The sequence below is a fragment of the Glandiceps talaboti genome, chromosome 4, assembly GCF_964340395.1.
Source record: "Glandiceps talaboti chromosome 4, keGlaTala1.1, whole genome shotgun sequence".
Lineage (NCBI taxonomy): Eukaryota > Metazoa > Hemichordata > Enteropneusta > Spengelidae > Glandiceps > Glandiceps talaboti.
In genome coordinates, this window is record NC_135552.1 from 8716821 (window position 1) to 8742565 (window position 25745).

General features: G+C 37.1%; 2 protein-coding genes across 2 annotated transcripts in view; both read right to left on the minus strand.

Moving 5' to 3' along the window:
- Positions 1 to 870: 870 nt before the first annotated feature.
- LOC144434109 (E3 ubiquitin-protein ligase TRIM71-like) lies at positions 871 to 4207 on the minus strand. Its single transcript, XM_078122564.1, has one exon. The coding sequence runs from the start codon at positions 4205 to 4207 to the stop codon at positions 1337 to 1339; it is 2871 nt and encodes a 956-aa protein (XP_077978690.1). The 3' UTR covers positions 871 to 1336.
- Positions 4208 to 8908: 4701 nt separating this feature from the next.
- The window catches only part of LOC144434036 (receptor-type tyrosine-protein phosphatase-like N), a 270864-nt gene continuing 254027 nt past the window's right edge, over positions 8909 to 25745 (minus strand). The window contains exons 18-20 of the mRNA XM_078122481.1: positions 22491 to 22544; positions 13532 to 13670; positions 8909 to 13114 (exon numbers count right to left, since the gene is read on the minus strand). Of these exons, the coding sequence (XP_077978607.1) occupies positions 13043 to 13114; positions 13532 to 13670; positions 22491 to 22544 (265 nt within the window). The 3' untranslated portion in view covers positions 8909 to 13042. The remainder of the gene's footprint in view (positions 13115 to 13531; positions 13671 to 22490; positions 22545 to 25745) is intronic.

Sequence of the window (25745 nt, forward strand, 5' to 3'; positions counted from 1 at the left end):
CTTATGAAGGCATCAGGGATTGTATGCTCCCTAAGGAATTCAGAACATGTAGAAAGGTTGTGCCACTATGGGTCTGTATTGGGGGACACTATGTAACGCACTTTGAGCATAGTTTGGTAAAGAGATCAAAATGTACATTACCAAGGTTCTGTGATGATGAAACATTATACAGCCCATTTCATTTTAATGTTCACTGGCTTTGTTACTGACTTAGAAACCAGACACACATGTATATGAGGTGAACACTATATATTGATGACACTTAAGTGTTGATTACCTGCAGATAAATACGTCATGGATATGTATTTGTTCATCTATCATATATGAATACCTGCTATCTCCCATATATGGCAACACTGGACCACTACTAGGGCAATGATTGTTAAACAGGTTCCAATATGTCTTGTTATCAAGAAATGACTCCAGAACCAAAAGTTTATGAAAATGCCTTTAATTCTTGAAGTGTTGTTCCCAGTTAAATGGGTTGTTATTAATGCAATAGTCAATACCCTTCACAGGTGGATGTGAACACGATGAACCAGTTTAATTTATGCGATACATACTGTATATTATGATCAAAATATAACTGCTGCTTTATCTCCTGCGAACGCTATATCAAATTTTAATACTGCTCACATGGGCAAATGGCATGGCACGTTCCTCGGTTTCTGGTGTACTGAATAGCGCCATCGGCGATTGGTATTTAAAATTCGTTTGTTTTTATTAAGATAGTTTTAATTAGTAAATTTCTTGTCGACTAGCAACTGATAGGACTGGCAACGTAAATGTCACGATAAAAGGACAACTGAAACAGCTTAAAAAATTAAACTAATTTGAGTTATGGTTTCCAGCAATAGGATATATTATGCATCTTACTTTTTTATCCATGCATTCGATTCTAGTTTGCATACACATATTGATATTTATATTCAAACAACAATTTCGTTGAAAAATATTTCTTCATGACAATTTTTTCTTTTACTTTGATAAGCACGGTTGTTACTCGTCAAAAGTTACTCTCTGTTTCATATACTGTGAGTTGAGAGATGCTACTGTCACGTTTTTGTAATAGAATTAGTGTTTGCTGACACAGCAAACTGACTGTAGATTGAATTTCTCGGTGGAGTCATTAACTTCGAATGTTGGATAGACGAAGTATGTTTTGTATAACAGTCCCCGAATAGTTAAAACAGGCGTTTCAAGCAATAGACTCTTTATATGTGTTAATATGGTTGTGCCAACATTATCTTCAAGTTTGACTTTGGTGAATTGCTTGGTTCCTTGGTATGATGCGGCTCATCCTCTCCATTCACCATGGCAACGACACTCGACTCGCTCAGAAGACTTTCACACAGTGGTGCCCGCTATCTACCACTACCACTCTCAGTGGTTTCTGTGTTGCGATGGCAACGCCTTCCGGACACTCCAGCCACTTGGAGTCGTTGTTTAGGTGTCTCATGAAGGTACCATTTGGTTTGAATATTTGTACTTTGTTGCTGAGATAGTCGCTGACAACCATTTCGTCTCTATCGGTGCAGGCGATTCCAGTCGGTCGGTAGAACTGGCCTTCTCTGTCTCCGTGTGTGCCGAACGCGAACTTGTAGGCGCCCCGATAATCGCATACCTGGACCCGATGAAAGCAGTAGTCTGATACTATGATGTCATCGTGACTATTCACTGCTACGTAGAGGGGGTAGTTGAACTGACCTGGGCCTTGTCCCCTACCACCGAAGGAATGAACGTGGGTACCATCCAATGAAAAGGTACGTACGCAATGCAAGGGGTGATCCACCACGTGTATGAGACCATGACGACTAACTGCCACTCCCCAGGGACCCTTCAGGATATTAGAGCCGATAGTACGAATGATGCGACCATCGTAGTCACAAAGTAATACTTGCTTGTTGTCGTAATCGGAGATCACCAACTGCTCACTATTGGTGAGTGCAACTCCAACAGGATCAAACTTCTTTGTGAAATTCCGATACGAAAACACGGTGTTTAATTCACCATCTTTTCGAAATATCTGCATTCGGTTGTTACCACGATCAGCAACAATAATATCTTCATTATGGGAGACAGCAACTCCACGGGGGCCACAAAAGCGACCGGGGGTAGTGCCCTTCCCACCCATCTTAAGGAAAGGGCGGCCTTCCAACCATTCTTCATCATCATCGTCGTCATTCTCTCCACCAGGTTCCCTCTCTATATCATCAGCGTAGTATGGATTAGATGATGGTGCATTCAAGATGATGTTAATAGGACCACCACCACCACCACCACCACCACCACCACCACCACGACCCCCACCACGGCCCATTCCTTGGAAGTATTCGGGTGCCATGGATATTGCTAACGGTTGAGAAGTACCGAACTGTTGACCTCGGAAACTTATACGTAGATCATGATTGCCTCGACCTTGGGGTTCATAACCCACAGAGTAACTACCATCTGGATTGTTGGTCACATTGGCTCGATGGATTTGCTGTTGCGGTGTTAACACTCTTGCAGAGACTGTGTCATCACCAGCTCGCCCATATCTAACCCGAGGTTCCCTAGATCTTCTCCCCTCCCCAGTTGGTGTTAATCTCAGATTCACTGGTGTATACCGTGGAGAATTTGCATCCAGTGAACCATTGGTCATAGAGCCAACATCTCTTGTAGTCATGGTGACCACATCTCTAGTTGTCTTTGGCTTTACCGGTGGGGTGGGTTGTCTTAGTAGAACACTGCGTGGTGGTGGTGGTGTTTGAGGGACATTCGTTTCCGGAATTGTCAGTAGTATGGGTCTTGGTGGAAGTTCTTCGAATTGAAGTTGTGGTCGACTGTATTCTCGCGGTGTGTCTTCACCATTCATCGTCCTTGGTGTTTCTTCATCCTGGCTGTACCTTGGAGTGTATTCTGAAGTCGTGGTTGGCGAACGTGATGGAGTACCAGATTTTGGATTAACGTTGATTTCACCAAGGTGCCGTGTACTGGAAAGGTCATGGTGGAAGTTTTCGTTACTGATGAAGTCGATCGCACTGCTATCTACAGGGTTTAACTTGATGTTAGTACGTATGAGTTCATGTAATCGTGTCTCCAATTCAGAATCTAGGGAAATGATATCAAAGTGGTTGCCATATTTCAATAGGTTCTCTGCGAACTCACAGCTATCGTTGACATTATTGAGGGCTTGTTGCAGTCGTTCGAATTGTTCATCCAGAACGGCACGCTTTCCGAGTATCTTATGTTCCATATCATTGACTAAATCTTGTTCCAACTTCCGTAACTTTTCCACTTCCCTTCGTACCCTGTCTCGCATCTTTATTTCGGCAAAGTCGCATTGAGTTTCGATGTCCATCAACGTTTCACGGACCTTTGTCAGACCTTGCTGCAGTGCAGGAAGTTTGTTTTTGGTGTCTTTCAGAAGTTTTCCCAAATAGTTGAACTGTCGGTCGACTGATTCTTGCAATGGACGGCTGTGATGCTCTGGTGCTTTGTGGTCAACTACTGTACACGCCTCACATATTGGCAAATCACAGGTCTCACAATACATATCCATGATATAACCTTGGTGATTCGGACAAGGAGTTGGATGTATCAGCGAAGATCTCTTCAGCAGGTCATTTTGGCTTGTGATCCCATCGGTAAACTCTTTCAAAGTCATTAATTTGTGACCTTGGCCAAGTTTCATTTTCTTGTGTACTTCTTCGCAATCTCTGCACAGGAACTCAGCACATTCAAAGCAACGTACAACTGTATCTTTTTCACATACATGGCACCCTGGGAGAGTCTCTGAGCTGAGTACGTCTTTTAAGTCGATGAGCCCGGAAAGGAAAGTGTTATCCGGGAGAGCACGAACTGGTCTGTCGTCTTCTTTGCCACAGACAGGACATTCGAGGACACCTCCATTGTCCACAACGTAAGACTCCAAACAATGTTCGCAAAACGAGTGGAGACAAGATAGTAGTTTGGGACGCGTGAATCGATTATTACAAATTGCACATGTCAGTAACATTTCACTTATCTGGTCGGCAATTTCTGCACGTTCCTCACGCTCTTCGTCATCTTGTGCCGCTGCCGTTGACGACGACGACGGTGGTGGTGGTGGTGATGATTGATGAGACTGGACAGAGGGTGCTGGAGTCGATGGGGACGGGGTCAAAGGCGACTGTTGGTTGACCTCCTGCTCCGAAGCAACCGATGGTTCTCCATTTTCTGACATTGCGTCCTTTAGACAGTGTAGTCACTTCTGTGTCATTCAAAACTGATATCGGATCGCTGGAACTGGTAGATAAAAATACAAAACAAACATCGTACTTTTAATTTTTTAAATGATTTTTTTTTAAAGACCGAAGATTCATTTGTAAATGTTAAGAATATAGGCATGGGACCATGGGAAGTAACAATGGCGGTATAACAAGTAATTGTACTATAGGAATAGAGACGACGCAACAATCTTCTGCCACACTCACGTTTGGTGGATATTAATACTTTCTACCAAAAGTACAGAGATTAGATACACTTATCAACGCTTGGTGCTTTTGTCCGTAGCATTGGCATCATAAAAGGTAACTTCACACGGTTTTAATGTACCTTCGAGGAGAACCAAGATGACGGATAGTCTTAACAGGTGAAATCAGCAACCACTTTGAGCAAACATTTAACAATTGGAAAGGGCGAGTGATAAGTCACAAAACAAAGTGATAACAGAACCGTATAGTCTCTGACTCACGTCCGAGTCCGAGAGTTGAACATTTCGTATTATGTTTCAATGTTTACCAGAGGTAAAGAATAACAAGAAATGAGATACTTACAGTTACATTTTACGCTGTGGTTATCGTATTGTAGGTAAATATATATTTGTAGAATGACTGGACTAGTTTACACAGTTACCCCAAAAACAATATAACATAGAAACATGTCTTTTAAAATTAGAACTGACTAGATTCCTCCATAACTATAATGGGGGTGTTCGTCCCCCTCATTTGTACGCAGGAGGCCAACTTCATTCTCGTATCTGCACAGTTAACGTTTCAGTTATTTCAAAAGGGTGTTTATTCATAACAAGGGGTTCTTATACAGACAAAAACGCATTCGGAAATTTGGTTAATTTGTACACTTTTATTGTCAACCCCTTTCTCGAAATGTTCAGCTCCCAGTCGCCAAGGAGACATTGGTATAGATAATGGTTGACCTCACGAGCCAAAAGGTCAAAGAGAAATATATATGTTTGCAAAGAGAATCTCGTGCCCATCCCGCTTGGCTATCTCCCAATATAAACCTAATTGTTCTCGTAACTACAGAAGTGGTCGTCAAACAGAAGAAATTGTCGACCTGTGCAATATGTCTGGCTAGAGAAGGTGATAAAAACGTAAAAAGGCAACAAACTTTGTTGTAACTTGTTTTTTCTTCTTTTTATCGTCAAATAAGTAGGACCCGTCGTTTATAAATATTTTCGGCTTACAAGGCGACTGCACTAACAACCATCGCCCATGTATTGTTACCGTTATGAATACAGACCGCTATACAGCCATTGTTAGGTACGCTATATATCAAATCTATTGTCAATATATAAAAGAAAGGTGAATACGAAGTCACACTGAATAACGCAGCAACGACAGAAACCCGTTGTCCGTATACATCATTAGGTAGTTACGAGTGAAGTATACAATGGCAGTACACTTTAGATTTACTTTAGACGACAGCTTTCATTTTGGCATTTTACGTCTGTGGACAGAAACGTGTAACGGTCAACGACTAGACATTGACAGCAAGTAGACCACCCTACATACGTACGTGTATGTTGGTGACAGTCAAATCGTTTATGTCTTTTGTCAGCGATATTTATCACCGGTTACCATGTCATCTCTGCACCGTTTAAAATTCCACTCGAGTGTATCGTGCAAAGCCACACCTATACGTTGTGTGTTACATACCCGTGTGATGCTAGACTTTTGCAAAGGATCGTGCTATAAAAACTCCTAAGTTTGCACGTGTACATATATACACAACGATATTTCATCATTTTCCCCACCGAAAAACCCCGGCAATACTATGGCTCAGATGAAGGGTTATCGCATACCCATATATATATCCATCAATTTGAACTTTGTTCGTCTTGTCAAAGTGAAATTGCATTTGAAATAAAGTAACGACGACCACCTGTTGATCTGCTGGTTGACTGACGTTTGCCCCAAAGGTGTCCTGTTAAAGCCATTAGTATACGATATAGCGTGATTTCAGTGATGCATTTAAAGTGTTATATATTGCATACGATCGTCAACTTGCTATCCTCTTTGTATGGTTCCGTTGTTTGGAACCTTTGGCAACAAGCTGTTAACCGGCTTGAGAGGGTACAACAACAATTTGTAAAGTATTTATGTCGTGAAGATTGCGAAATTGCTCCTGGTCTTACTGGAAGTTTACATGCAATTTTTGGCTGTGCAAATGTGTAAAGGGCGGTCATCTGTAACTGACTTGGGGGGGGGGGGGTATGTTTCATGTGATTTTTGCATCCCATGCATCGCTGCCACATCCCACTGTTGCAATGTACCGCCACTGTCACCGCTCAGTGTGTCGCAATATCAGACCATATTATGTCAAATCGCTTCTGACAACCATGCAGTGAATCAGTTAGGTACGGGGTGAAGAGAGGAGAGGGTCGCACATTAGTTAAGGGGAACGGTGTTGTAGGCTATATATGGCACAGTGTTGGAGTGGGTGTGTTAGCCTGGGTCCCAACATCGGTAGTGCAACCATCTAGTCTTTGGAAGTTCTGGCCTTTAGCTCTACCAATTAGATCCAAATACAGGTATTATTATTAATACAATGCCTTCACACAAATTCACTGTAGGGGTAGTAGTGGGAAATATGTGTTTAAAATTATAAATGTAGCGGCAGCGATGGGATCGAGTCCTTAACATTGATTCTAGAAATTGAGTCCCTTTCCAAATCTGACAGCATTTAAACCTGATGTTAAACAAAAACTGAACAGGGGAGGGTCATGTTTTAGAGAGAGGGCGGTGAGGAAGGTTTTTTTTTCTCACTTTTTACCAAATGGAATCGGGAGAGGGCCACATACGGGGCTTGATTTACGCCGGCCCTCCCTCTTGTAACTACTGACGGCTCCCATTCATTGATTCAGATGGACAATAGTGCATCTGGTTAAAGTCAAATGAGAAATACAATGTACTTAAGATTTATGACAAATGTTATTATTTTCTATTTTATCGACATTTAAACGAAATAATCATTTGTTTGAATGATTTCAGTCTGTATGTGAAAGTAAACGCTAGTAAAGTGATCCCACTTATTTTACAAGGTAAACAACCCTTTTGACATTTCAATATTATTTTGTGAACTTTCATACCAGAGATATTAAGTGAAACTCTCTCACTGGCCAAAACATCCCCGTCAGTAAAGTTTCCGTACCCACGTGTTTCAAATCTCCTGGCAATTATTCAACTTTTGAGGTGACCTGTCACTATTTGTATAATCATCTTGAGTACGTGGTTTGTGAGATGGTGGCTTGTTTTGGTGAGATCACAATGCCTTCTATCGGGTACTTAGTGTCAGAAAAAATCTTACGTGAGAAATCTTAACCCAGTTTACGCTGTCATAAATCATGGGGTTTTGAGGTAAGAAAAAATATATTTAATATTTGGGGAGTATGACAGAGAGCAAGTCAGCATGACTATGATGAGGCTAGTCAGTGTGGCAACGATTGGCAGGCTAGTATTGTTTGGGTGGGGGCTAGTTGGCATGATGCAAGTATAGTGGGGTTCATCTGTACGGCACTGATGTGGCAAGTCAGCATGGCAGTGATGTGGCTAGTCAGTATGGCAGTGATGGGGCTAGTCAGCATGGCAGTGATGGGGCTAGTCAGTATGGCAGTGATTTGGACTAGTCAGTATGGCAGAGATTTGGACTAGTCAGTATGGCAGTGATGGGGCTAGTCTGCATGTCAGCTGTTGGGCTAGTCAGTATGGCAGAGATTAAATTAGCATGGCATTGATAGGTTGTCAGCATGGCATTGATGGGGTTAGTCAGTATGGCTTTAATAGGGCCAGTCAGCATGACAGATGGAGTTAGTATGACATTGCTAGAGGTTAGTCAGTACATAGACAATGGAGGGAGAATGACAGTGGTGGGGCTAGTCAGTGTGGTAGTGGTGGAGTTATGTCAGTATGCCCTGGTCAGTATGACAGTGTGGTAGTGGTGGAGTTAGTCAGTATGGCAGTGGTGGAGTTAGTCAGTGTTACAGTTTTTGAGTTAGTCAGTAATACATTGATGGGGCTTGTCAGTATGACAGCAATTACCAGGATTAGGCAACATATCACTGGTTTTATTACTAGTTTGAGTTCCAGTCAATATGGTTGGGTGGGTTGATAGAAAAGTGACAAGACAGATACAGCTGGATATAGTAAATCTACACATTTAAAACTGACTGGACCTGTGAAAACATTGAAAGGTTTGTTACTCTTAGCACATAAATATGGAATATAGAAATGATGTCTTGATTTGATATTTTTCAATGCTAGACAGAAGACCGCATCACAACACCCCTTCACTTTGCAGCAGCTCTGTAAATTGGGGGTATTCTCATTTGCACAACGTCACTCCTTTTCAACGTTCACTGCATGTATGCTCCAGGCACCTGAATATGAAGAAAAGACTACCTTTCATAGAACATACACATCGAGTTGTTTGATGGTTGGGTCACTTCAGGTACCTACAGAAGCATGTAAAATAAGTCGACTACTAGGTTGGCTAGGCGCAACAACTAACGAAGTCACTTATTCCAACATTTTCTTCAGTTCATGCACATGAACACACATGAACACACCTAAAATGAAGACGGCTGTTCACACACTCGCACACCGACATAAAAGAGTCGTGGAAACAAGATTATTTTTTGTGTCTGCAGGGGGTAACTACGTACTCATCATCTTTATTACTGTTTTTTTTATACATGTAATCAACATTGGGTTACATTTTGATACATGTAGGACAAGGTATGGGTACTTTCTTCACACCCTCTTTTTCCATAAAACTACAAAATATATTATACACAACTTACCAGACTATATATACACATATAGGATCACATTATCTTTTTTTTTTATAATTTAATAGAATTGATTATTGAAAGACAGAAGAACTTCATCATCTACATTTCTGTTTGTGTTTTCTTAATATCTGGCATGGTTTTTTTTAAATTAATGATTGTCCAAGCTGTTGATGTGTGGCTGATGAACTATTAGAGTGGTCACACAAATCTGAACCTTTATATAGGTGACGGTTGATGACAATGCTTGCATATTGGTTTTCCATAAAATGCATTTTTTACCACCGAGTTTGGTAAAATTCATTAGAATATGGCAAACTTTGTTGGTGAATAGTAATAGGTAAGTAGCTCAGCAGTCGTGAATGAGCAGCAGATTTGTAACTCTGTCAGACCAGATCACTTTTTTGAAGACTAGGAATCTTGTAGTGTGTGTAGCTGATGACAAATATGCAAATAAGGCAGTCACAGTTTTGCATTGAGTGAATAGTACACCGGAAGGGTCAAATTAGCATGATGACATCTGAATGCCCTTTACAGACAAACCTACACAGTGCAGTCAATTTTTACCTAAAGCAAGATTGCATTTACTAGCCACACACCATATACTGACAATATTGGAGAGTCAAGCTGTCTGAAAAGTAACACAAGGACTGTGAAAATATTTACAACCAATCTCATGAACAAGTTTGAAAATTCATGTATCAATTGAAACTAACATCAGCTGTGAACCATAATTACTTAGAATCTCACCTTGATTGCTTTTTTTTTTCACAGAAATAAATAAATACAACAACTTTTATCCCTTATTTTCACAGTCCTAAAGTGAAATTGACAGACAGATTTTCAGAAGTATGTATTATTTGTTACATGCCTATTATTCCATTACTTGGCACTGTTACGTTGCATTTAAACCTAAACGAGCAAATAAAACTTAAAATGGAATAATTTGTCACCTGATATACACAAATCAGTCTCAAATTTCACAATTTAGAAATAAATTTTGCAGCAAATTATTTTCTTTGCGAAGCAATTATCATGATTAAAATCAGCAAGAAAGCATAAAATTTGTAAATCAAATAGAGAGTTGCACATGCAGAGATTATGCTAACACAACTCAGAATTAACTTTTTAAGAAATCACATAAGATACCCAAAATTAAAATACAAGGCACACACCGATTGGCTGATAGCAAAGTATCATGGCTTCATCAGCCAATCAGGAATCAAATTGCATCTGTACTAGGTGAATATAACTGTTATTGGTCCACTGGTCTCAATCAACCATTGCAAATAATGCTGAGGGAAGTGCCAGGTAAATTTCACATTTGTTCAATTGCTATGGCAACAATAATTCACACATTATTACATTTGAAATCTATTCTTGATGTAGACATTATATACAAATGAACACAATAAATATTTGGTTTTGTTGGTCCCAAAATCCTCTAATACAAAGATGCATACCCATAATTCCAGTTGAACATTAATATTAGCATATCACATGACATAAAGATAACCAATGAGAGTCATGCAAAGTGTACCTTAATCATGAATATATTATTACAATTGTGTTGTTTCCCACAGCTGCAACCTTCCATCAATAAAGACCCCCAAACATTTATATTGCCTAAAACTCACTCTTTCTGAGTATTGAATACCAATAGTCAAGTAATTTGTGTTAATTTCCATGATGCAGATTTGCCGCCTTATGTTCAAAGCCTTTACATGCAAATATTTTTTGTATTAATTTCCATACTAGAGTTGTCAGCAGGTGTTCAAAGCCTACGCATGCAAATAATTGGGTGCTAATTCCATAATATAGAGTTGTCTCAAATAAAGCCTTAAGAGGCAAATATTTTGTGCCAATTTCCATAATACCAAATTCTCACCTTGTCTTAAATAAAGTCCTAACATGCAAATTTTTGTGCTTATTTCCACAATACCAAATTCTTACTTGTGTTAATTCCTTAATATGCTAAATTTTCACCTAATATGCATACAGTCTGAGAGCTAATTTCCATAATACAGTGTTCTGACCTTGTGTTAATGCCTACATGGGAATATCGTACACTGGCATGCAATCAAAACTAAATATTTCATCTCTGATATGATATTATAATTAATGCACTTTGTTGGTAAGTAATCGCCCATTTCAGTTTAGTTGTACTGTGTTTTTTTTTTAACTTTGAAGTCCCTTCAACTCTCTAAACACAAGTAAATGCATTTGGTATTTCTCAATATAAATACACACCCCAATAAAGTTTGATTTTTGACTATCAAGTCTTGCATTGGAAACAGCTGTTTGTTGGTATACAACCAAATTGAATTCAAATCAAACATGTCTTCTGTTAAAATATATAAATATTTTAAAATGACAATTTCCTAAATGTTGTTTTAGTCATCAATTTGTCTTTCTCAAAATAGTTTTCTAATAATAAATATGACATATGGGTAGAAGGTTTCTCATTTTATTAATGGTTAAGTTTTCAATCACGGATTCATTTTGTGAGAAAAGCTGCTTTTTGCGAATTTATAGTGCGTGATTATTATGGTTGTGCTTGCATGTTATTTTTTGAGCAATACTTATTTTGTTGGCCGTTATGTAGCAATTTGGATGTTTTGCAAAAAATGTGGCAAGAACCAACTCTAACAATGAGAGTTGTACCATAAACGTCTATAGTTGTAGAATGCGCACAGTTTATTTTATTAGACTAGCAATTAATTCCAGGATGCAGTTTTCATATTTTATGACATTCCATCATAGAAATTACATGCATAATCAAGCAAATTTGACAATTGCAATTTTTTTTTTAAATCATAAGAAACAGCCCTGGGTTACATCTCAATACATGGGCATATTAAACTCTGCAAACAAAACATATTTTAGAATTTCTCTATTAATGGCACCAACATGCTTTGTGGAATTGCAAATTATTTTTTTTTAAAAATATGACCTGGACTTGCAAGATAGGTTGTGATGCAGCCCCCACCAGTCTTCTGGTTTCTGATAGGAGAGGGGGCACTACACACACCATATCTTACAACCCTGGAGCAAACATTTTTGGGAGAATTTGGCAAAAAATGATTTCTTTTTCATTGTTGTTAAAGAGTTGCGATTTACAACAGATAAATTAAGTACATAGTTTCTATTGCACCTTTGGAATTCAAACATCTAGAAATTAAAGAAGTGTTGTTTGACACTCACACACATACTACAGTGAACAGTTGTATTGTTTAGTATTACACACACTTTAAACAATTACAACACTGTCTTTTTTTCCATAAAAATCTACTGCATACTATTGCCGTTATTTCCTGACGCAGTGTTGGGATAAAATCATTTTTTGTTTCTTAGTCCACCAAACAAATAAAATTGAATGCTTGTACGTTACCTTCTGGTCTAAAGAGATTCTGGAAAGTAAACTTAAAGATTTTTTTTTTTTGGATTTTCAGAAAAATAAATAAATTCTACAATGAGAATGGCTCAGGCCAATATTATGGCACCAATGAAAAGGAAGCAGATAGTTAAAACATGACAGGAGGAAAAAACAGACTACACAAACGGGTTAACTAGTAGATTTCCCTTATATAGATTTTGTCTATGTGAAATGTACATGTACTCCAGAAAAATCTTACTGTAAGTTTTTCACAAGTTTTATTACGTTGTCTTGCATTTTACAAGAAATCTCTTCTTTCTTGTAATGAATAAACTAAATTTCAGTGTATTTCAAAATCATTCCATTTCCTTTTTCAGTTGGGTGACCAAAAATAGTACAAGTTGTTTACTGCCCCCATGTGGTCCCATTGGAAATTCTTTTGTTTTTACTACATGTGTGTGGAACAAGTCCCAATCTGTAAACACCTCATTTCATGGGATAGATATATTGAATACCAGGTTGACTGCAGGAGTTGTGGACTATATCGTAAATGACACAAATTCTGACGGAAAGGGAATTTGTGACGATGGAGAGTTGTTTGTTGTTGTTTTCCTTCATTGTGGTAGTGCTTTCAAGATTGCATTCACTTCTTCAGCGACAGATTTGAGGGCAAAGTCAAATTGCTCCTGTAGAGAAAAAAGGAAAATGTTATATATAGCACTGCAACGTGTAAGTACATCCTCCTCCTCATTGTCATCGTCATCATCATCATCATCATCATCATCATCATCATCATCATCATCATCATCATCATCATCATCACAATTGCTAGTTGAAATGAAATAATTTATTTTCCACTACGAGTCAAAAAAGCCAACTAAACCAGAAAGGAGCCAAACATTCATCAGCTTGGTACTGAGATCAAATCAATTACATGCAGTTCAATTCTAATGATATCAAGATCAACAACATATTAGCTTTTGACCTGTTCTGGTTGATGGTCTTATCATCTGGACAGTAAATGCCATAGTCACAGCTAAATAAAAAAAAACAAAGTTACAGACTGTGCACCTATAGTATATCTAGTCAACATATCAACATACCCTTGTCTTCACCATCTGCATACGTTGGTCTCTGATATGCTCCAGTGTTGCTGCAATGTCAATCTCTTTGGCACCCTTTGTCATACGATTTAATACCATGTCAGTCAAGCAGTAAGTACCAGTACGGCCACATCCATCACTACGGAAATACAACAATATTCAAAATCAGCCATTTTTCTAATTGAGATGGCAGTCCATACAGCTCTGTTATGACATTAGGGTCACCCTATTTTTAAAAATGTTTCTCATTACTTTTTCATAGCCACTAGAGGTCGGTTCGGTCTGCCTACTTGAATAACTTCCATCATGAAAGAAATGCTTGCTTCATGAACAAGTGTTGTTGCTGACATCATGACTGTAGATGATGTTGACAGTCCAGACAGTTGCTTATTTTTACCAGAGAGGGTGCTGTTCAACAAAATATTAAGGGTGGGCGAAAATATTTTTCTTCTTCTTATTTTGATGTCGAAGCTGAAAATTTAGGTCAGTTGGGTAATGAGAAACAGAAAATAAAATGGAGTCACCCTTACCTTGGCTTGATATATATAACAGATCTGTATCACATTACATACACATTCATGCAGAAATGTTTCACTCTTACATTGATGCCACGGAGGACATCTCTCAGATTAAAGATTTCTGATAATTGTGACATCCTCTACAGAATCCTATTATTAGATGACAGGACATACAATCCATCTTTAGAAAACCCTTCCGAGTTTAATCTCATCACACACACAGATATATACTGATACACTGTACAACAAAAGCCATTCAACATTTTGGTGGCTGGTTTTTTTTCACTTTCATCTTCTTTTAACGGAGATCTCGAGAGTTTATTGCTTTATTTGAGGCAATGAATCTAGGTTTATCTTGTCCTTGTGATGTTGACCTTAGCTTCTTTTATGGCTATACAATTCAATTTGCTGTAATATTCCGTTCCCACTGAGTTTTGATATAATTACTGTCTCTGACATGGTCTATTGGTGGCAGTGTGATACTAGTAGTACGTAAATAATACAGTATTCATAACTGGTATCTCTCAATTATTTCAAAAATAACTTAACACCTGCAAATATTACTTTTTGCTATATCATATAACAAACACATTACATGTATTCTGCATTTCTTTTTGTTATTCATTCTTATATTAGTAGGTATTCTAATAGTGTTCATATGTTTGGTAGATTTGATGGTTTCAAGTGGTGTGATATAAATTTACTAGAAGTGTTTCCATGCCTTCTGTGGATTTGGTGGTTTCAAATTACGTGACATAAATTTTGTAAAATAATTTTGAATCAAATACAATATTTCTGTACTATTACTATATGTAAGGGCATGTTATATATAAACATTACACCGATACTAAAGGAGCTACACTAGTTGCTAGGTACAATACAGAATTGATTACAATGTTCTCCTGACCACCAATAAAATATTGCATGGTCTTTCATCACCATACTTATCAGACACTATTCGTGAGAAGCCTAATCTCTACACACTTTGGTCATCGGACAAATATTTACTGTTTGAACCCAATTATAGGCTTAATTCCTTTGGTGGCCATGCTTTCTCACATGCCTCACTATGTCTTTGGAACAAATTGCCACGGGAGCTTTGACAGACACCCACAGTCAATGCCTTATTTGCGAAAGTTTTCAATATTTAACTGTACAGCACCTTTGAACTTTATTTTGTATTGGATACATGAACTCTATAAATTTTCTGATCGATTTATTGATTAATTGACTGACTGATTGATTGATTGATTGATTGATTGATATATCATGCCTCATCATCTCTAGTTCAACATTTTTGTTTGTATCATCAGGTATCAGTAAAATCAGACCACATCAGGTATCAGTAAAATCAGACCACCTTGCAAACTCCCTATAAATAGCTTCATGATTTGTGACTGTCGTTGTACAGGTTTTTACGCTGGTATATCTCCTGTAACTTTTATTACATTTGATATCACTCTGGGGAGCCATTATTGTAGCATGTCCAGGAAGCTCTAATATGAGTTCATCTTTCACCTTCACTTACATGTCACTGGCTACGACCATCAAATTATGCTACACTTTTTACAGCAAACTGTCTCCAAAAAAAAAAAATATAAGCAGATGAGAGTTGTCTCTTTAATAGCACAGAAACGATTTGTGTCAGAAACCAGACACAGTTATGTTTTGATCGATGAGTAATATTTCCAAAATTGTGGAATTTTGACAGTGTGTTTGAGTTGCCTTGACAGTAAGCTTTAATGGTCTATTGCCCCTTTCTGACCTCAAATCTGGAGCCTTAATTCACATCAGTGACTATAAAACCATTGCAATCAGGCCATCCACGAATTACTAGACATTTGGTCTGCTTTATGTGTCTCATTTGTTCACCCTGAACTCACAGTTCTACTAAATCATGTCATAGTGCAAACACACGGTAAAGACGATAAAACTCTGAAGTCTTGTCTGAGCTGTGTGTGTCAGTGTTTCTGTACAGTTTGGTAATACGCACTGTTTTAGAAGGACTGTATTCTCATGGAGCTGGTCTGTCATTAAAGTAAAAGTATGTTACATAAATTTGGATATCGTAGCAGAGACCAGAAAGTTTCTTACCAAAGTACACTATAATTAAAGTATACTTAATTGCACCAAATAAGTATGATAAAAGTATACTTGAAATATATAGAGCATAACTGGCAGACTTTCTGGTCTTCACAAATGTCTGTGCTGAGTGTGATAAAACTGTACATGTATCGTAAAAAACATTCTGATGCGAGCCAAACATTCAGAAAGTTTGTTCAAGACACCCCCCCCTCACCACGTATATAACAGAGGGTAGGCATTGTAGTTGTTATGGCAAATTTTTCAGGTATTTTACATCAGCAGTTCTCCATTGAAATGATCCTACCCAGTGGTATGGCAACACGACAAACTTCTGTAACAACATTATTCATAACTTTATATAAACCTGCTTTAGTATATTTAGCAATAGTAATAATAATTTACTGTTTATAGACCATTGCACACACATGTCTCAACGGCCTGTACATAACAAATTGCAAAGTTTAAAAACATGATTCAGAGGAAAAATACATAAAAAACTGCCAAGCACAACACATCATAAAATCACAACAGTTTGATTAAATACAACAAAAGAAACAACACAGGACACATCAGAAACCCATACAAAATCAAGACACAACCACTTCAACAATAACATTGACGAAATATGAACGTTTTAAGATTTGCCTTGAATAATTCAATTTCTCTATCAACCAAAAATCCCGTGGAAAATGATTCCACATTCCATTTCTCTGATAACAGATTATAGTAACATCCCTTTTCTTTTTATCATCTCAGTATCTTACAAGGAATTGTTTAAACTTTTATGTTTCTCCTTTGAAATTACTTACAATTAGATGTTATTCCCCAATATGTTTCTTCGTTCAAGGAAAATATGAGTGACCTAAGGGGCCTTTGTCACTATGAGTCACTAGACTAGTAGTGACATCCCTTAGGTCACAAGTATTTCCGGCTGAATGAAGACAAATATTGGAGAATAACATATTTATATCAGCGCCAGTAATGTCAAAGAAAAATTTGGGAAAGTAATGGCAATTTTGAATGTTTTGGCTCATATTTTGAACACAGCAGAACCAGCAATATAGATATTTGTCGTGACATGTGTACATGTATATACCAGAGTATATATTTCATATTTTTTTGTTCAACTTGGTTTGTGCATGGTAAAAATGACTTTATCCAACATACATCTTTTAGATACCACTACTGAAAATAACTACAAATTTGAAAAAAACAAAAAACAAAATTTTCACGACATCAATTTCCCTACGAGTCTTTACCAGTAATTCTGAGTACTGTAGACATTTTCACAAATTTAGTTCTTTGTCTTCATCAATAAAATAGCCTTGTATAAGATTGATATTGGCATTGCATAATATTGCATAATATCAATAACACTAATAATAACCATAAAATATTACTACCATTTCTATGCATTCGTCCCCACAGTCTCCTTCACTCTCACTGTAAGTCTTCCTTCAGCTCTGCCCTTAAAACCTTGCCTATTTCAATCTTAACTCTCACTCACTCACTTACTTACTTCTCTCTACATCCTTCCATGATTTCAAATTGTTTCTCTGTATCCTCTCATTTTGTTACTAGTTCTGTGTGTGTGCCTCGAGGTCTTCGGAGAACAGCCGCATTATAAATTCATTTTATTATTATTATAATTATTATTATTGTTATTATAATAATTGGTGTAATTATCTCATCGTACATTATATCTTCAATTCATCTGGCACTATATAACGACAATTAATTTTGCCATTTTTAAAATTAGTTAGTCCCTTGATCACAACTCTACTGAACTGTTTCTTTCTTAAACTAAAACCGACATTTTATTGTATAATTTTGACAATCAAAACTGTTCTAAACCAATCAGATTTATACTTGGAGTCTCAGAGTAATGTCATGTGACCGCTTTTAACCAATCAGATTTATATTGGGGAAAGTAGTCATGTCACTGCTCTTAACAACCAGATTTATACGGGGAAAGTTACTTGTCATGTGACAGCTCTTAACCAATCAACCAATCAGATTTATACATGGAAAGTAGTCATTGACTGTTCTTAACCAATGACCCATTTACTTGGACATGTATATGTGCCTACTTTAAACCAATCAGCTCCCTCAAAAAGTAGTTATAGTATTAGTCTAAACTAACGAGTGCCCTCTACAGGTGGTAAATGCTGTAAACCAATCAGCACACTGGATTATACCCGGTAGTTTTTCGGCAAACATTTTGATCACTGCCCACTTATAACTCCTATGTTATTAGCATACTAAAGCACATTGTTCTCTAATTTCTATAACAACATGATTGGAAAGTAAATAATATGATTGAATATTGACTAGATAGGAAATCACAACGTGAAGAATGGCACCGTACAACTGATTACATGAAAGTCAAATTTTGAGACTCTTTGCAGTGATCCACGTGAACAGAGAGACAGTGACCCCTTTTATGTCTCAGTGAAAAGGTTTCCCTTCTGAAGTTCTTATAATTCATATCCAGACAAAGATTAACTTTAGATTTGATGTCTTGTTTCTATGTGATGTGTATTTTTTGAATATACACTGTGTCTTTGACTCAGCCTACTTAATACAAGAATCCGATATAATAAAATTTTACGACAAGAACAGAATACGATACATTAAACCTCCTCTGTTAATTATTGTGTCTGATAGCTATACGCCGATCTTGATGTACACATGTGGTGTCTCCAACTGAGCCAAACATCTCTCTCTCTCTCTTTCATTTAATGTTCCTGATAATTTGCTGATGTTCTATGCCAATTCGATTTGGCCATCGGGTCTCCTTGCATAGCGCGGTACTTCAATCTCTGTTTGCTTTGTTGATGTCTACCTACATCCTGCTTTAGTGTCATGCTGTATCAATCAATGGACAGATAAAGAACCTCCTTCAGTATGATCTGCATGTCTCCATCATTATGCAGCACTTTTAACAACAGAGAGTGAGTGCTAGCTAGCTAGCTGTGGTTTTTTTTCCCTACGGCAGTTTCAACTACTCCTTTTTACCAAAAGTATTCTGTTTCAATCCTTCTTTTGCATCACTATCACTTCCCCTCTCAAGGCATGGCTGCTACAATGCCCACATTCAAATTAATCTTGTGTTTTATTTTGAGATCTCAGTGCTGGCAATATCAAACTGGTTTCACATAAAACATACAACTCATGTATATCACAACATGTTTCAATTGGTTTGATTTCCAAAGTGGTACATCTTTTCTAAGGCTCAACGTCAACTCATATGTGTGGTACTAGTTAGATTTGGCCAAGTGAACCGTTTCAGCTACAATTTCCCTTTGTTTTAATTTCCATTTGTCTATCAGACTACCACCTAATAAATGTGGTTGTCTATATATCATATTAGTAGTCTATGTGCAAACAGCTCATTGTCAGCCTTCCACAGTGCATTCATGTATCAAATTGAAAGATTGATGTACTAGCTGGCAAATAAGGGTAGGTTTACTTTCGCTTAAAGGCGGCCTTGTGATTGCATTTTACAGAAACTGTGCCTTTAGGGGTGAACTATTTGATTTTGGGGATGGGAGATGGGGTAAAGGGGGTAAAGGATTTGGAGGATTTGGAGCCAACAGCAATTGTTTGTTTAACTAGCATGACAGCAAATTTTTTTCGAGAGCAACTAAACAGCAATATTTTTTTTTTTTTGCCTATCAGTAGAAGGGGTACATCAATTTATTATGCTACTGTTGCTGCATCATGTAGTTTTATGTTGTGTAGGATATAATACTGACAACACTAGTTCAGTGTCTGTTAATCAAAATATTTTATTTCTTTGATGATGGTTGTATACTAATATACATGTATTACATACACACAACACACTCATCTACACACACACACACACACACACCTACACACATATACACACACATACATACACACACATACATACATACATACATACATACATACATACACACACAACACACATGTACATACATACATACATACATACATACATACACACACACATACATACATACACACACATACATACATACATACATATTACACACATACATACATACATACATACATACACACACATACATACATACATACATACACACACACACACACACATACATACATACATACATATTACATACATACATACATACATACATACATACATATTACATACATACGAATAAAGAAAAAACAAGTAAAATTGGAAAGTAGGCAGCAAGAGTTGAATAGAAGTTTGAGTGAGCCAAGTGGGGTGGGTACAGGATGGTTTTCCCCCTTTGATTTGATGGTAGTGTTTTGGTTTGTTCAGCATTTGCCAGCAGTTAGTACAAACCTTTGACAAGGTAACAGTTTAGGTGCTGTCACCATAGACATCAGCAGCAGAAACAGTTGTACCTGAGATTTGACATTTTGTAGCTAGTTTCTTCACTTGCAGCACAACAATTTATTTTTTTAAGCTCATAGTCATACTATGGAAACAAATTTTTTTTTCTGTCTCGAGTTGGTCAGCAAATATTTTCCCCTGCTTTAAATTGGCTGGCAACAATTTGTTTCTCTCTCAACCCCCCCCCCCCCCCGACAATGAAATGGTTTACCCTTTTACTCATCAGTCTATTCAGAAATACATAAAAAAAATATATCACATAACATCTTTTTATGACATCAAACATTATTCCTGTGAGCTATACTTTAGCTAATGAAAGAAACTAATAATATTTGGAATTTTAGTGATGCTACATGAAAAATTGCCAAAATAAACACACAAAATATGAATATTTAAAAACATTTCACAATCACTCAAATTCAGAATATGAAATTTTAGTTGAAAATATTACTTAAGTTATACTGGGACTAATAAAAACAATGCTGTGGAGGACTTATATGAAAACAGGCTTCAATTTAGCTTCAGGAATTAGAACCATCATAAAAGTCGGGTATGTCTATCTCAGAATTTTATCCCTTTACCCTCACAATGCAGGTATTGTTTTTTTTAATCTCATTTGGTGGGAAAGGGAATACAAGATTTTTATCCGTATTTATAGGGCATTGTTTTGGAAAAGATTGGCAAAATATAATCACAGTGGAATAGTTATCATTGTATCTTGGTGATAAATCACAGCTTTGGGGGTGACTCTGGGCATCGCGAGTTCTCATCCATTCATTTCCTAAATGTACCTTTGAAATTATCTCCAGTTAAAGCCATATCAATCTCAATCAAAAAACTGCACTGATCTCGTCATCATCACAAAAAGTAAGCAAAAAGTCACATCACTGAGAGGTTTTATCAGATCCTTTGAACGGCTCACAGATGTTTTATTAGCCATGCTGCGAAAAAGATTAATGTCGAAAAAAGCGAGGATCTCAAATTGATTTATTTCGGTACTAAACAATCTTACTGGGCAAGATTGACCCGAGGAACTTTGAGATGAAATACATTGGATGACTCAAGACGAAATAGAAATATCTTCATGAATCTCTACACTTTTTATCTTTCATCAATGGAAGTGCACATAATACGACTTTTCCTCTCCGATACAGATCACACTATTGTGTGTATTTCATATGCAGATCAAGGCAGTACTCTGCATTTCCCTGGGCACCCAAGGGTGGTTTGTTCTTTCGATAAAGGAAACCAACCAGAAAATAAGATGTTAACAGGGCCAAAATATGGCTTCTATACATAATGATCTGATTGTGAACAGATAGGATCACATCACGTAGCAAGTGAATGAAGAATCATGGTAGACGGTAATCCCAATTCAATTTGCTATCCATCAAGCAATCCGTATCTCCTGGGGATCCGGAGAAGGGCTATTGGAAATGAAACAGCTACAGGAAATTCACAAATGTGTGGAAGACCAACAAATAATCTCTCCAATTGTCACCCTCTTGGCCCCTCCACCTCTATTAAAATGGATTGTTAAATCCAACACCTCCATTTGTATCTATGAGGGTCATACTACTTTCCAAATTAATAGAGGTTTGCATGGGTCATGATTCTCCTAATTCGCCTGTCAATCATCTAGCAAGGACAAGATAAGCTTGTTGGTTTTTCTCAATTTACATCTTGTTTGATAATGACACATCTCTTTCAGTTGAGGAAATTATACTTTGTTGTCTTACAGTATTTCTTGTGTTTTTGAGACTATTTGGATCGTACAACAGAGATTCTATCATGCTACTCTCGTACTAATTTTAATTCCTTTATTTAATTCAGTCTTGAATATTAAACTATACTAGCTGGGCCTTGGTTTGTGATGGAATCTGACAGACGCACCTTCCAAGTTTGATACAAACACACATTTTTACCCAAATCAAACTCACTCAGAAAATGCAAAGCTTTGCAACAAATGACTTACCTGCAATGGACAACAATTGGACAAGCTCTCCCACGGAACGACTTGTTCACTTTTCTGGAAAGCAAAACACAGGAACAAATGAGTAATATATGTTTGTCGCCCAAATTAATTAATACATGTAAATTTCACTAACAGATGTGACTTGTAAGTGTATGCAAATTTCTTACAGGTGTGTCTTTTAAGTGTCTGTAAATGTCATACCAGGTGTGCTTTGTAAGTACTTATATGTAAATTTCACTTGTTTGTGCATAATGAATATGATATGCATAATTATGTCTTCTCATCCAATCTCCAAATGACAGCAACAGGGTGTGTCCTTCTGGCTTACATGAGTAACCACTGGCACTATTTTTGGTTTCGTTTCATAATTTTTACAAACAACAGTATTAGCAATGAGTAGAAACACAACTTGAATCTCTGAATACATTTACACTAAAATTTATACTCTAACATTGGACTTCGCAAAATTACAATTCATCCTGTGAATGAATGAATGAATGAATGAATGAATGAACAAGAAAGATATGACAGTTGGCAGTATGTAAACTCACACATGACAAGAAACAGATTGAGTTATTTGACAGAATCTCAGTGACAATGTTATCATATTTGTTGTTATTTCGAGACAAAACAAGCAAACATAACCATTTGTCACTTTGTTTGTACATGTGTGTGTGTGTGCGCGTGCGTGTGTGCGTGCATGTGTGCATGATGTTTTCTGTATTCCAAAATGCAGCAAGTATCTTTAATTGGTGCAATACATGTTTCAAGACAGCAGGAATCTCATTTATGATGCTTTGTCCCCACAGTATCCTTCTTTTATCTGATGGAACTAAAACCCAAAGATGTGACAACACTGACCTCGTGGGATGAACATCTCTGTCATCACAGGAAGATATAGTGCAAAATGGAGATGAATGCTTGATAATTATGAGGGGCTGAACTCTGGGGATGGACTTTTTGTCGAGGAATGAATGCTGGACTGTTATCAGAAATGAATATAGAGTGATCGCATAGCTTATGAAGCATTAGATTTCTTCCCATTGTATGAGGGCTAAAGATTGCCATTGACATTTCATCATGGGGTCATCTTGTGAGTCTTTACTACCATTTACAAGGAAAGCTGAGAATGCATCAGACAGTTCGCATCATCTGTACTCAAGAGATACAAATCACAGACATGCTCTGTTCTGGTGATTTAGGAGAAATCACAAATACTCTAGGCCGAGGGATCTGAGAGAGAATGCATGTCATTATCAAGGGTGATCTGTATTCGATAGTTTGTCGGCCTCCTGTGATAGGGCTGATGAAATACCCATTACCTGGATACCCCTCTCAGGTTAATAGCATGGAAATGAGATCAAAGCAAGACTAGCTCATATCTATCTCATATTGAGGTCTCTTACCTTGAGACTATACCGTACTAGCACACACAATTTGCATGATTGGAAATATTCCTGTTTGAAAAGTATCAGATATTGTCATCTGTAGAAATCTCTGTGGTAAAAATAATGCAACAGGTTTTTTCTGAAGGGTTGAGATTTCATAAATTATTCCAGCTAGCCAGGTAACCGAGATTCAACCATTGGAGATTACTCATACATGAAACGATTGAAGCTTGCATAATCTTTTATCTTTGTGAAATGGAAATCGTCAGAATAGAATTAAAATTATAGTAAATCTAGTCAATAACTACGCGTCTATTGTGTGTTTCATGCATGGCTGATTAAAACCAGGCACTTGAAGCATACACGATCTTTGCAGTATGGTTCTAGTGTTTGTGACAATATTGATAAAAAACAACAATACTGGCTACCTTTTACTTTGCATGCAAAGATCACATTAGACCATGTGTATCCATGTTTGATAAATTTACACACTAAGCCAAGCGTAAATGTAGTATGGTTTACAATATCAGCAAGTACTCGTTTGATGTTAACAAATTGCCACGAGGAACAAAGAACCAAAGTTAGATATTGAAGATGTTAATCTATGCAAACCAGCTATAACTAACAGGAATAATTTGCATATTACAAAACTTATCTTTTTTTTAACCTTACGTGTTATTCTTACAGAAATTTTTTTTTTATGCTGCAGCAATTACATATTCTGTAAAATTTTCCATCAGGTTCTGAAACCATTGAAGCATGCCATGTAATTATTTTCACTGTCTGGGTTTTGATGTGATGTCGACTGAGATTGCATTGTCACTGTTAGGATGTACCGTACATTTGTGTTGTCTGCCGCCAAAGTTGGATTCATTTGTCCAATATACAAAATACAATCTATTTGTGAATTTGTAATATTTGCAATATAGGTGAAAAAAGGTCCTGTTCAGATGCAGACAATCAAGGCTGCCAACCTTCCAATCTGTGTGGTGAGTAGGTTTAACCATAATGTGCAAATCTTTGTAGAACTTTAAATCATCTGAAAAATGGATTCTCCCAACGGAAAACTCTGGTATTTGAAAAATCATGGCGAGGACAATTTAATAAATATGTGAAAAGGGGCATATTTTTATCCATGGAAACCTGAGCATGCTAGATCATGCAGGGGAGCTTGGATTGTTACAAACCATATACAATCATTATGGTAAATCAAGGCAAGGAATACTGTGACAACACGCCTTGGCATTGTAACAATATATATTTCTACAAATCTAAACTGCTCAAATTAATTGAAAAATGTGGCGAAGATTACATCTTAGAGAATAGTGACAATGCCTCTGTCTGATTTTGATGATAGTATATTAATTAATTTTCACAAAAGCAATATGATGATCAGAGAGTATCTGAGATAATGGTAATATATAAATCTCACCTTTCCCTTAACGAAGCAAACACAAAGATAATGCTAATGCTAAGAAAATACCCAGGAATGTTATCTTTGGTTTAAGTATGCATATTATCAAAGTAATATCTTTTTGGTCTTTACATGGCACATTTACAAAATGTGAAATTTCATTAATCACTTAGTTCACATTGGCTTAAAACATGTTTTGTAATCGCAGTCAGATCTATTAGCACATGTAGAGGCGCCATCCTTTGGGATTATTTTTCCTCATCACTTTGCAACAGAAGAATGATGATGGAATCAATGATGAAAGTCTGGTGTAATATCTTAATGGAAGGTGACACAGTGTACTGTTTGAAATTGTGATACAAGTTAAATGTCATCCTGGCATTTGAAACAGTGGAAAATCCTATCCCAAACCCATGAAACTGATTTACTATTACCGAAATATCAAGGCTATGT